This window comes from Hypanus sabinus, chromosome 22, assembly GCF_030144855.1.
Source record: "Hypanus sabinus isolate sHypSab1 chromosome 22, sHypSab1.hap1, whole genome shotgun sequence".
Classification (NCBI taxonomy): domain Eukaryota; kingdom Metazoa; phylum Chordata; class Chondrichthyes; order Myliobatiformes; family Dasyatidae; genus Hypanus; species Hypanus sabinus.
In genome coordinates, this window is record NC_082727.1 from 43,656,887 (window position 1) to 43,671,426 (window position 14,540).

The 14,540-nt window shown below is 40.1% G+C and overlaps 1 protein-coding gene across 1 annotated transcript in view; it reads left to right on the forward strand.

Annotated features, from left to right (window-relative positions):
• Positions 1 to 14,540, forward strand: part of LOC132379569 (cilia- and flagella-associated protein 46) — a 236,555-nt gene that overhangs the window by 141,125 nt on the left and 80,890 nt on the right. The window contains exons 35-38 of the mRNA XM_059947632.1: positions 6,918 to 7,041; positions 9,041 to 9,193; positions 12,233 to 12,433; positions 13,488 to 13,594. Of these exons, the coding sequence (XP_059803615.1) occupies positions 6,918 to 7,041; positions 9,041 to 9,193; positions 12,233 to 12,433; positions 13,488 to 13,594 (585 nt within the window). The remainder of the gene's footprint in view (positions 1 to 6,917; positions 7,042 to 9,040; positions 9,194 to 12,232; positions 12,434 to 13,487; positions 13,595 to 14,540) is intronic.

Sequence of the window (14,540 nt, forward strand, 5' to 3'; positions counted from 1 at the left end):
ATCTGTGTTTGACACCAACATTGTTGGACTCATTGATAACCTGTTCGTTAAGGTTTTGATTAATTTTAGCTGGGTCACTTAAAATTGAGCTTGCTGCTGTTGTAGAATTGTACGCAAGTCTTCTGTTGAAATTGCCAAGTTGATATAATACAGCATCTTGTTGCCAGTTTGTTGTGTTCACTCACCAAGAACTATTGATGAGACCAGAAGCCATGTGCTAGGACACATTGGAATTCAAAATACTCCTTTATTCAGTAAATCCACACAACTCCAAAATCTCAAACTCAAAATTCAACTGTACATCCCAAAACACGACTATTCAAATTTTTTGCCCAGGGAACATTCAAGACATTGATTGAAACAATGGCCAATTGGTGAAAGTCAGTTTGGGATTGGTTGTTAGCTGACGAAGAGGCATTTGTTCCGAACTTCAACTCTCTGAGGCAGAGCGCTCTGTCCTCATCAAGGTCCTCACCTTTGTCCCCCTTCGCCCACACCTCAGTGAGTTCTGACGCTGAACTCTTCTTCCGCTGGCTCCGTCTCCGAGCTTACTTCTTGGACAAGGACTCTCCTACCCCCACCGATGACCCCTTCTGCTGTCTTCAACCCTCCTCCTCTTCATGGACACCCCACTCTGGTCTTCTGCCTGCTCTGGATCTCTTTATTGCTAATTGCCGACGGGACATCAACCGTCTTGACTTCACCACACCCTGTTCCAATTCCAACCTCACTCCTTCCGAACACTGCTCTCTGCTCCCTCTGCACCAATCTCAACCTCACTATTAAACCTGCTGATAAGGGGGGGGCTGTTGTTGTCTGGCGTACTGACCTCTACCTGGCCGAGGCACAGCGACAACTCTCTGATAACACCTCTTATTTACCCCTTGATTATGAACCCACTAAGGAGCACCAGGCCATTGTCTCCAATACCATCACCAACCTTATTAGCTCTGGGGATCTCCCATCCACTGCCACAAACCTCATAGTTCCCACACCCCGCACTTCCCGTTTCTACCTCCTACCCAAGATCCACAAACCTGCCTGTCCAGGTAGACCTATTGTCTCAGCTTGCTCCTGCCCCACTGAACTCATTTCTGCATACCTTGACACTGTCTTATCCCCCCTTGTTCAATCTCTTCCCACCTATGTTCGTGACACTTCTCATGCTTTGAATTTTTTCAATGATTTTAAGTTCCCTGGCTCCCTCCGTCTTATTTTCACCATGGGCGTCCAGTCCCTATATACCTCCATTCCCCACCGAGATGGTCTTGAAGCTCTTCGGTTTTTTTTGGATTCCAGACCTAACCAAATCCCCTCTACCACCACTTTCCTCCGTCTAGCGGAATTAGTTCTAACTCTCAATAAATTCTCCTTTGGTTCCTCCCACTTCCTCCAAACCAAGGGTGTAGCCATGGGCACCCGTATGGGTCCAAGTTATGCCTGCCTTATTGTTGGCTTTGTGGAACAGTCCATGTTCCAAAGCTACACTGGTATCCATCCCCCTCTTTTCCTTCACTACATCGATGACTGCATTGGCGCTGCCTCTTGCACGCGTGCTGAGCTCGTCGACTTAATTAACTTTGCCTGCCCTCAAATTTACCTGGTCCATTTCCGACACCTCCCTCCCCTTTCTTGATCATCTTTCTGCCTCCATCTTTGGAGACGGCCTATCTACTGATATCTACTATAAACCTACAGACTCTCACAGCTACCTGGACTATTCCTCTTCCCACCCTGTCTCTTGCAAAAAGGCTATCCCTTTCTCACAATTCCTCTGTCTCCACCACATCTGCTCTCAGGATGAGGCTTTTCTTTCCAGGACGAAGGAGATGTCTTCCTTTTTTAAGCGAAGGGGCTTCCCTTCATCCACCATCAACTCTGCTCTCAAACGCATCTCTCCCATTTCCCGCACAACTGCCCTCACCCCATCCACCCGCCACACCATTCGGGATAGGGTTCCCCTTGTCCTTACCTACCACCCCACTAGCCTCCAGGTCCAACATATAATTCTCCGTAACTTCTGCCACCTCCAACGGGATCCCACTACCAAACACTATCCCCCCCCCCCTTTTCTGCTTTCCACAGGGATTGCTCCCTACGTGACTCCCTTGTCCACTCGTCCCCCCATCCCTTCCCACCGATCTCCCTCCTGGCACTTATCCTTGTAAATGGAACAAGTGCTACACATGCCCTTACACTTCCTTCCTCACCACCATTCAGGGCCCCAGACAGTCCTTCCAGGTGAGGCGACACTTCACCTGTGAGTCAGCTGGTGTGGTATACTGCGTCCGGTGCTCCCGAAGTGGCCTTTTATATATTGGCGAGACCCAACGCAGACTGGGAGACTGTTTCGTGGAACACCCACGCTTGGTCCGCCAGAAAAAGCAGGATCTCCCAGTGGCCACACATTTTAATTCCACGTCCTATTCCCATTCTGATATGTCTATCCATAGCCTCCTCTATTGTCAAAATGAATCCAAACTCAGGTTGGAGGAACAACACCTTATATACCTGCTGGGTAGCCTCCAACCTGATGGCATGAACATTGACTTCTCTAACTTCCATTAATGCCCCTCCTCCCCTTCTTACCCCATCCCTGACATATTTAGTTGTTTGCCTGTTCTCCATCTCCCTCTGGTGCTCCCCCCCACTCCTTTCTTTCTCCTGAGGCCTCCCGTCCCACGATTCTTTTCCTTCTCCAGCTCTGTATCACTTTCACCAATCACCTTTCCAGCTCTTAGCTTCATCCCACCCCCTCCAGTCTACTCCTATCATTTTGCATTTCCCCCTCCCCCTTCTACTTTCAAATCTCTTACTATCTTTCCTTTCGGTTAGTCCTGACGAAGGGTCTTGGCCCGAAACGTCGACATCGCTTCTCCCTATAGATGCTGCCAAGCCTGCTGTGTTCTACCAGCATTTTGTGTGTGTTGTTATTTGTTGTTTTGGCTCGCCGTTACAGCCTCCAAACAGTAGCACAATGGAGGCTGCAAATTATAATGGGAGATGGAAAAGGCATGTAAAACTGGCAATGTAGGAATGGTCATAGTGGATTTCAATATGCAGATAGGTAGCTTTGTTGAATACCTGCAGAAAAATGACATGGAGAAGATAGTAATGAGGAAGAAAGAAATGATAGATGAACTGAATGATTATTTTGTGTTAGTTTTTAATGTGGAAGCAGCATGCTAGAAATTCAAGAATGTCGGGGCAGTTGCTTAGTTGCTTTTACTAAGGCAGAGGCCCTTGGGTAGCTGAAAGCTCTGTAGATAGATATGTCCAGATGGACTACACCTGAGTGTTCTGAAAGAGACTGTGGAGGTATTGGTAGTGATCTTTCAAGAATCAATAGTTTCCGGAATAGTTCCACGGGACTGAAAATTGCAACTGTCCACTTTTGGAGAAGGAAAGGAGGCAAAAGACTGGAAATTATAGGCCAGGTCTTCTGACTTCAGTAGTTGGCAGGATGTTAGAGTCCATTATTAAGGATCAGGTTTTGAGTTACTCAGAGGCACACAGCAAAATTGGTGGAAGTCAACATAATTTCCTTAAGGGAAATTCTTGCTTGACAAATCTGTTGGAATTCTTTGAGGAAGTATCAGGCAAGATAGACAAAGAAGAGTCAGTGGATGTACTTCACTTGGATTTTCAGAAGGCTTTTGACAAGGCGTCACACATGAGGCTGCTGTACAAGATATGACCCCATGATATACTTGTATGGTTAGAAGACTGGCTAACTAACAGAAGACAAGGAGCAGGAATAAAGGGGGCCTTTTATGATTGGCTACCCGTGACTAGTGGTGTTTTGCAGTGGCCAGTGTTGGGTCTGCTAATTTTCTCGTTATATATTAATAATCTAGATGACCGAATTGATGACTTTAGCCAACTATGCAGTTGATACAAAGATGGGTGGAAGGGCAGGTAGTGTTGAGGAAGCAGGGAGTCTGCAGAAGAATTTGGAACAAATTAGGATAATGGGCAACAAAGTGCCAGATGGAGTACAGTGTCAGGAAGTGTATGGTTATGCACTTTGGTGGAAGGAATAAAGGTGGAGACTATTTTCTAAATGGGGAATAAGTTCAGAAATCAGAAGTGTAAAGGAACTCGGGAGTCCTCATGCAGGATTCCTTAACATTTAACTTGAAGGTTGAGTTGCTATTAAGGAAGGAAAAGCAATATTAGTCCTCATTTCAAGAAGATTAGAATATAATAGCAGGGACATCATGCTGAGGCTTTATAAGGCATTGGTCAGACCACAGTTGTAGTATTGTGAGTGGTTTTGGGCCTCACCTAGGAAGCAATATGCTGGTGTTGGAGAAGGTGTAGAGGAAGTTTATGAAACTAATCTCTGGAATGAAAGGGTGAATGTATGAGGTGTGTTTGAAGGTGCTGGGCCTGTATTTGCTCAAGATTAGAAGAATCAAGGGAGATATCATGGGATTAGTGGGACAAGTGACCTTATCTTGTGAATCAACAATGTTTTGATTCTACGATTTTATAGGCATCTTCTAGAATCTTCTGAATTTACAGGTTATTTGAAAAGGAAGGCAATGAGTTTTGCTACATTTAGTCTTGGTGTTCAGTAAGTGCAAAGGTAAATGCAGTAATATCCATTTTGACATTTTACATTATATTATTACAGAATTGTTTTAATACAGAATATTTAATTATTTTAGTCAATGAGGTGCAAAATGAAAGTGACAATAGATAATGAAAGTAAGGTGGAAAGAAATGTGCAAATAAACAGTAAGTATTTTTACCCAGTATTTCAAAAGGAAAGATGGAGCAATAGTGAATAATGAAATGTCTGCGACTTTGAAATTTTTTTATCAGGTTTTCATGGAAGAAGGCATGAAAGGATTCTAATGAATGAAAATCTGGGGCCAAAACAAAGGGCTGAATTTTAAATATCCTTTGCACTAAAGGTTGGCAAATATTTTGGAAGATGCTGCATTGATTGCTGCTGCTTTCTTTGAACATGCAATAAGCAGGATGTATAAGAACAAATCAATAGATATAGTGTTTTTGAATTTCAAGAGTCGTTTGTTAACTTATAGTTGTGGGGTAACTTATCAGCATTATAAGAAGATAGGCTATCTAAGAGAAAGCTAAGGATCAGGAAAGTTAGGTCAGTTACACTGATTAACAAGTTCCATAGGAAAGTCAGCACACAGGAAAACATTTATTAGGAAGTTATATGCAATGTTGGCCTTTGTTGCAAAAGTGATTAACCTAAACCAACACAGCACAGACAACAGCACACATTGAGTACTGCATAAACGGTACTTCTGTTCGTATTAACAGAAGATTATATCTCCATGTGAGACATTTCAGAGAAGATCACTGGATTCCCATGATGAGGGGATTATCTTAGAGCAGGGGTTCCCACTGGGGTCTACGGACCCCTTACTTAATGCTATTGATCCATGGCATAAAAGAGGCTGGGAACCCCTGACTTAGAAAGAAAAATTGCACTAGTTGTATCTGCAAACTGTAGTGGGCTCTTCCTGTTCTGCACTAGAGAGTCTATATCCTTAATAGAAGAGTGGGGAGAGCATCTAAAGGGGAATCTGTTATATTTCTGCAATGAATAATGAAAAGACGAGGAGATGTTGTGTTGAAGAATTGGGCTTACTAGTCATGATAATCTACAGAGATAGATAATGGACTAAGACAAGAAAATCTGTAGATGCTGGAAATCCAAGAAACTCACACAAAATGCTGGATTAACTCAGGCAACATCTATGGAAAAGAGTAAACAGTCGGTGTTTCGGGCCGAGACCGTTCATCAGGAGTCAGTGGACTATTTACTCCTTTCCATAGATGCTGCCTGTCCTGCAGAGTTCCTCCAGCATTTTGTGTCTGTTGCTTAGATAATGGATTAGTTCAAGGGAATGAGAGACATGAAGGAGAAGATTAGCTAAGTGCATATCATCTTTCACAATGACGTTTGACCTACAATGGCCTACTGATTTAATGATGTCAGAAATAATGATTAGCTGTACCAATTTCTTTAGCTGAGTCAGACTGTGGGTCAAAAGGCCCCTTCTTTTTCCTGTTTGTTGAGGTAGGTGAGAGTTCATTGACACTGTGCCCAGCAAGATATATTTCAACTAATTACTCTAAATGCATTTCTGAGAAATGACTGCCATGGAGTTTGAGTGCGTGGTATAAAAGATGGCTGCCATGGATAAAAAGCATTATATTTGCTCTTGCACACGTGTAGGTATGATGCAAGTTAGTGTATTCTCATATGTCTGTATTTTCATAGTAAATGGTGTGTGGTTATAACAAATCTGGTAGTCAGACAATAATTTAATTTTACAGCACTGGCCTTGATCAGATGACTGGTGTCATGTTTCTTTCCCCCGGTTGAGATGAGGTGTGGGATTCAGTGGAACTTACTTCCTTCTACTCTCAGACTCATTCACTAGAATATTAAGGTCTTTATTCTCCCCTGAGTATGTAAAAATCTATTGCAGCCCACATAGTTCCAAACAAACATCCTGTGCTAGTGAAAATATTGACCAAATCCTGTTTTAATAACCAGAATCAGTTAACATTAGATCAGGTTGGGGATATTCATTAATTAATAAGTAACTATTTCAAAGCAACAGAGAATAAATCAAGGCATTATTCTTTTAAGCATGTGCACACACTTGCCAAGAACTATGATAGAAAACCACCCTTCATTGGCACCATGACAATTAAGTGAGGCTTTCTCATTCAGGATCAATTCGATAAATTTGAGTTCAAAGAGAGTTATTTGGCCAATGCTGTAAAGAAATATAAATGAAAGCTGCTTTCAGATACTTGCAGTGCTTTCCTCAACTAACAACAGGTACAAGTAGTTAATCATAATTACTCAGAAATAATTGAAGCCTGAAGTAGTAAGAATGCTTCACATGATTTTTTTTAAGATGCCTGCAAGAGGTTATTCGACTGAAAGATCTGCATTTAGAGACTTCAGAAGAAAGCATGCCGACTTCAAATCGAAGCATAGTAACAACAACAACAACACAAATAGCCTCTAACAGTGAACTGGTAAGATGTAGCTCTGGTACTGTATTATGCCATATTTATCATTTTGATGATCTCCTGTCTTTTATGATGATTATAAGTATGGCTGTAGATACACTTCATGAAAATAAGAGACTGCTGAGAAAAAATTGGCTAACATCATGGGTTTATTTGACCTTATGTTCTGAATCAATGAATAATTTAGCAGAGCTACTCTAAAGCACAAGATTATCTCTCCTGATTGCTTAAATTATGATCCCAATTTGAATAAGTATTGGTAAATAAATACTGGGCTCAGAACATATCCTCTATTCAACAGTGCTAAAGAAAACAAAATCCAATAGGTTGGCAGATCTGAAGGTCTTTTTCCTGTGTAAGCATGAGCTCACAAATTCACTCAGGTCCCTACTACTTGGCTGCAAATTAATAAGAAATTTAGGAAAAGTAAATGTTTGCATACCTTTTATGTAGCCCTTCAAACCTGACATAAACCTGAGCTGGCAAATCACATATTCTTAGCAAGAAACTATTATCAGTTTCAAGAATATTGAATTTGTCTTCTGTATGCAATAAAGCAGGAATAAAGGAAGCAGGAAACTAAAAGGCTGTTAACTTAATATCTGGCATGGGGAAAATGTTACAAAGAACACAGAGATGTAAAGTAATTGGGCAAAGACCATGTGAATGAAGTATACTGTGCAAAAATGTGAAATTGATTATTTTAGCATGAAAAATTAATAAAAGGTATTGTCTAAATATGAGAGGTTGCAAAGCTCTGAGACGCAAAGGGAGCTAGGTGGCTGAGTGCGTGGTTTGCAAAAAAAAACATATTAGTTTCATCAAGTAATTAGAAAAGCTAGCAGTGTGTTATGGATTATTACAGGAGAATTTTAATACAGAAGCAAGGATATTGTGAGTCAACTATAAAAGGTGAGACTTCTTCAAGATGTATGGCATTTTTATTTAAGGAAGGATGTAAAATACTGGGAGCAGTTCAGAGTAGTCCTCGATTTCACCTAGAATGGGTGAGGCTAAAGGTTGGAAGGCTAGGCTTGTACTTGGATGTCAGGAGAGGTGGTATGGTGGAAATATTATCTCCCTTTTGCAAAATCAGGCTCCAGGACCTGTGCATCAACATTACATGTGTCAAATGCACGTTTATGATGAGGTTCTAAATGAAACCCAGTTTTAATTGTTATCCGACTTAAAGGAGGCATTAAGTTCAGTGCCACTAATTTTACCTGCCAAAGCAAATGCAAAAGTACAAGATTGCATTCTCAATTTTATGATTGTTGATTGGGTTCAAGTCATAACATCAAGAATGCAGTGCCATGTTCTAGTATATAGTTGAAATTTCAAAAATTTCTTCCTCCCACGTTCCAAAGATGTACAGTTAGAGTTAAAGTTAATGAGTTGTGGGCCAGAAGCATGGTGACATTTATGGGCTGCCCTAAGCACAATCCTTGGACTGTGTTGATTGATAACACAAAATGATGCATTTCACTGTTTTGATCTACAAATAAAGTTAATCATTAAATTTGTTACTATTGCTGGGAAATGATGATCCTGATGAATTTGCTAGACATGAACAAAGCAAGGTAATCACAGTAAACTGGATGCTAAATGTCCTGAGGTTACATCTCATTCTTTACTTTTCTTTGAGGCAGTCACAGTCTATGTTTATTGGATATGGATCCACAGTGCAAATTTGCAAAATTACTCAAAAGAAATAAGCTTTACAAAGCATTTTTAATTCAAAAGTGCAGATAGGAACTGACAATGGTTGCTTAAAATGATGTGTTACAATCCTCAGTGCCAAATCTTTCTAACGTGGGCAAAATGAAACCAGTTGTTTGACATAAATGTTTGTAGCTAGGGCGTTCAGATATTTCACAAATATTTTGTGACACTTACAGAAACTAGACAGAAATATACTAATCAGTGCATTGAAAACAGTCTTTGCAGAATATTTACTTCCATGGTGAATAGTATTTTCATAGGAATTTTATTTTTAAAAATATAGAACATGCAATTTTCTGCGCCTGTGTTAACCAGAAAGAAACTGAGTGATGTTTGTGTGATGGATATGTGGATCAATAAAGCAGAAACCTTACTGCAGCTTGAATTTCACCAACCTGCCAGAGTTCTGTTATCAGAGACCTGCAAATATGCAAAGGTTAGTTAACTGCCTTGTCATGGATGATTTAATGTTGTTGCTCACAATTTCTGGTAGAAATTAAGGTCATGTAATAAATCAATATTATCATTTGTAGTAAAGGTATTTTTTACCTTCGAAGCTACAGCAGAACCATTAAAAGATTGATAGAAATTGCAAATGGAAATATATCAAAAATTTAATTTCCAGTAGTAATTTTCATATATATAAAATATATTTTCTAAAATGCAAATTGAAGACATAAAACACTGGATCCTGACTTGGGAAATTATACAAAAAATGAAAATGAAGTCAATTTTGGCAGGTGGGCTAGCAGAGGTCGATGGAGATCTCAAAAACGTTTTTTGCATTATAAAGAAGTTTTGAAAATGGAGAGGTAGGTTCATGTTTCTGTTGAGGGGTTTCTAGAGGGTTACACCATGCCAGGTATATTAGCAGCCATTATGGTAAAGCAAAATTACATGATAGTAAATAAATTACAAGAGAATTTGGCTGGAGTCTCTGAAGAAACTGAACCATTGCAATATGAAAGTGTAACACTTTCATTTTCTGCGAGAAAGGAAATCAAGCAATTATGGGCTAATATCTGGAATGCATTGCCTGAAGTGATGGTGAATGTTAGCTCTTCTGGGGTAGCGGCGCTCTGGACACGAGGGATGTTTTACACTTGAACCAGATGCGTACCAATATCTTGGTGGGGAAATTTTCTTTTGCCACTTGGTAGGGGATGAGGTTAAACTAGACTGGCAGGAGTGGGACTTGAGAAAAGACAGGGGTACATGCAGCAACTGAAGTGTGTAAGCTTTGGATTTAAGAATTAGGATAGTCATGTTTACAGTATAAGAGCAGTGCTGCTTTAAATTGCATCGATTTCAATGCATGTAGCTTAACAGATAAGGCAGATAAACTGAGGGCACAGATTACTTCTCAGGACTGGGATATTGTGGCCTTAACCTAAGTGTGACTGAGAAAAGGACACACCTGGCAACTCAATGTTCTGGATGCTTTAGGCAAGACACGGGAAGAGGTGGAATGGTTGTTACCTTTCACATAAGGGAGAACATAATAGCAGAGCTTGTAGTGGATATTCTTGAGGTATCAATTAATGTAGCCATTTGGGTAGAACTCTGAAATAAGAAGGGTATAGCCACATTGATAGAGCTATATTATAGACCCTCTCTCAAAAAAATAATCAGTGGGAACTTGAGGTGCAGATGTGTTGAGAAATTGCATGTGGTTGTGTTAGTAGAAGGGTTGACCCATTGGGTGATTTCAGTTGTCCTGGTATCCACTGGACAAAGGTTTGGATGTGGCAGAATTTGTGTGGTGCTTTCAAGTTTCTTCACGCAATATATAGGGAAACCTACTTGGGAAGGAGCAAATTTTGACCCCCTCTTACAGAACAAGACAGGCCAAGTAACTGAAGTCCCACTTGATTGGTCCTATTCTCCTCGAGGCATGCTGCCAGCAAACCCTAGCCTAATCATGTGACAATTTACAATGACTTTTTATATATTAACGGGTATGACTTTGGACTGTGAGGGGAAACCGGAGCACACAGAGGAAACACATGTATTGCATGAGGAGGATGTACAAACTTCTTACTGAGGACATTGGGATTGAAGTCCAAACTCCAATGCCCCAAGATGTAATAGCGTCACACTAACTGCTTCACTAGAGTGAGATGGAATCAAATCTTTTCTTATCACCTGAGGGTGTAACATTTTTGGAGTCCCCACTGCCATAGGGTTGTGAATATTCAAGATTAGAGTCAATGGACCTCTAAACTTCATAGGAAATGATTTGCGAATGAGGTAGCATAGTACATCTGTCATCAAAAGTCATGACCTTACAAAATAGTGGAGCAGCCTTGATGGTTCTTTTTTTATCTGTTCTTGATCTTCCATCTTAAGTTTTATATTTATATGTTTTCAACTGCTCAACTTCCTGGATTATTATATTTATATTTTTATTTACACAATACTGTGCAAGTGTCTTAGACACATATAGAGATGTACAAAAAAGCTGGATGAACTCAGCAGGTCGGGCAGCATCTGTTGAAAGGAGCAGTCAACGTTTCGGGTCGAGACCCTTCATCAGGACTAAAGAAGGAGGGGGCAGGTGCCCTATAAAGAAGGTGGGGGGGGGGGGGTGGAAAACCAATCAGAGGAAAGATCAAGGGGTGAGGGAGGGGAAGCAGGGAGGGGATAGGCAGTACCAGGGCGAGGTTTGGCATGGGTGCAGAAATGCTCAACCCTGAGACACTGGGCAAGGTAACTTGATTCCAAGTAATTGTTTTATTGATCATTACATAATGTCTCTCTGGTGCTTCCTGCTCTCTCCCTTCTCCCTTCCCCTTTTCCCAACCATTCACCTCTCCCTGTCCCTTCCCATTTTCAGTCCACCATAGAGAATATCTGCAGTGCACTTTGTGTTTAGGCACATATATATAGCTAGGGGGCCTGAGACTTTTCCACAGTACTGTATTTGTCAACGTGGAGCAGAGAGCGAGTTTGTAAATCTAGCAGCAGAAAAGGATGTTGGGAATGGTGAGGATGGAGCACCATGGGAGGGGTGTGGACAGCTGGCAGAGAAGGAGTACCAGGGCGAGGTTTGGCACGGGTGCAGAAATGCTCAGCCCTGAGACACTGGGCAAGGTAACTTGATTCCAAGTAATTGTTTTATTGATCATTACATAATGTCTCTCTGATGCTTCCTGCTCTCTCCCTTCTCCCTTCCCCTTTTCCCAACCATTCACCTCTCCCTGTCCCTTCCCATTTTCAGTCCACCATAGAGAACCATATCAGAATCAGGTTAATTATCTCTCACATATGTCATGAAATTTGTTTTTTTTTTGATAGCGGTACAGTGCAATACATAAAATTACTACAGTACTGTGTGAAAGTCTTAGGCACCATAGCTATATACAGTATATGACCCTAAGACTTTTGCACAGTAACATCTACTGAATTTCTGCAACTTTCACACAGAATACAGTTAAGATTTAAAGAAAAAAACCTGCTCTATTTTCTAAACTAGGAACTGGAGAACAAAGAAGCTTTGGCAAATGCCTTTTATCTTCTGGCAGTTCTAGCTAACCATGAAAAGAATTTTGGTCAGGCGAAACAGCTCTTAAAAGAAGCTCAAGACATTGGAGGAAATGAATACTTCTGGTACAATGTTATTACTTGTCTAGTGAATGCAATTCTTGGAGAGAATCTCGAAGATTCGAAGGAGGAGGTAGGAAATAGTTTTAGCCCCATTGTGCAAGAAACAGATGATTAAGAGGAAGCACTAATGAACTGAAATCATTCAGGCTTCAAAGTTCAAAGTAAATATCAAAGTACATATACTGTATGTCACCGTATATCAACGCTGAGATGCATTTTCTTGGGGGCACACGCAGTAAATCCAAGAAACAAAACAGGATCAATGAAAGACCATACCCAACAAGATGAAGAAATGATTAATGTGCAAAAGCAAGCAACCAATATGTTTCAGCTTTTATAAGAGATAATATCATTGTTTTCAAATTTATACCATTAAAGACTGAGAATGAATCTTATAGATTTTATAGAATGAATTTTGCTATTTTTTGCTGGTGTAAGTTTATTTCCAAATACCAAGCATTTGATGAAAGTACTGGCTCTGGTGACTGCAGAGAGCTTACTTGTAGAGTAAGAAAATCAGCCTTTTCAGTCCTCTGAGTTTGCATCAGCCACTAAGCATCCAATTTTAGTAATCCTACGCCAATCACTGTTTATTCAACGCACCTTTCCATCAACTTACCACAGGCTCAAAGGTGGGGTGGGCTTTACCCATAATGTTCCAAAGCCTCAAGCTGTACTTGTTTGATGAGAAAATGTAGTTTTAATTGTGTTTTGTACAATGCTTGTTTGTTCAATTTGTATGGAAGATAGAAATTAAAAGAAGCTAGACATCAGTGCTTTGTTTTCACTGTGAACTGCTTACATCACAGTGCAAAGTAAATAAGAAATCTTGAGCCTGGGCATTCCTAAATCATCTTGCTAACTTGACCAGTCCTGAGGAGAAATGATATCTGCAAGATTTATCTGTCTGCCATGTCTATTTGTTTGTAATGTACATCTGTATATTTACCAATCTGCTTTTTATCTGTCCTACAACTTGTGTCAAGTTTTTAAGGTATTCATAAAATTAGATAAGACATTTGTAATTTTGTCTGTCTCTGCCTGGATCTTTGGGAGTAAATTTGAAAAAGCTGTACCAATGATGTTAATATTTATCTTTTTAACTTTCATTGCTATATTCCCAGGCTTGTAGGATCTTAAGACAGGGAATTGGAGCATACAAGACTGCTTTAGAAGAGACACCAAATCGAGCTTCAGTTCTTGAATTTATGATAACTTCAATGGAAGCCAGGTATCGCACAGTGAAAGAAAATAGTGAAATGTCATTGATGTTGAAGCAAATTAATAGAATCTATCAGAGTGAAGTGTTTATTAAGACTGGTGGATTGGCTGCGTTTCTCTAAACCGTTCTCTGATTAATGTTTCATATTAAATTATTTAAAGATAGGGACATGAATCAATAAGTTAATTATGAGCACAGTATATCATTGCATTGTGGACTTTGTGTTCTGCTATTTACAGTTAAACATCTTTTATATTATTTAAAAAGAAAAATGAGCTAGGAAACAATTCTTGTGATATCTTTTCTTCAGTCTCTCAAGTCTACATAACTCAATGTTATAACCACTTCTGCACTAAAATTTATTCAAGCATTTCTCGTCTTTCCCCCTCTCCCCCCAGGCAAATACTTGCGACGTTATTTAATTAGTCAAATAAAATGACTCAAGTTCTTTTAGTGATTTCCTCACTAGCTTTGTGCTGAAATAATTTAGCCCTACTTTACATTAACTTAACTATGTCTTTTAGAGCTTGAGGTCAAACATTTTAGAGTTGAAAACTGCTACTTCATGATTCAATGATTCCTAATTTCAAGCAGCTCCAGCTTCTTTCATCTATTCACATAAAATTAACATCAGATGATAGCACACTTACTGAAAATGCTAGAAGTCTGAAATCAAAATAAATTGTTGAGAATGCACAGCAAATCAGTTAGCAACTGTGGAGAGACACACACAAAATACTGGAGGAACTCAGCTGACCAGGCAGCATCTATGGAAAAAAGTACAGTTGACAGTTTTTCCATAGATGTTGCTTGGCTTGCTGAGTTCCTCCAGCATTTTGTGTGTGCTATTCGGATTTCCAGCATCTGTGGATTTTCCCTTTTTTGTGAACAATGGAGAGAGATAGGATTAATATCTCAGGTTGATGACATCTGGAAAAGCTGGAAGCTGGAAAAG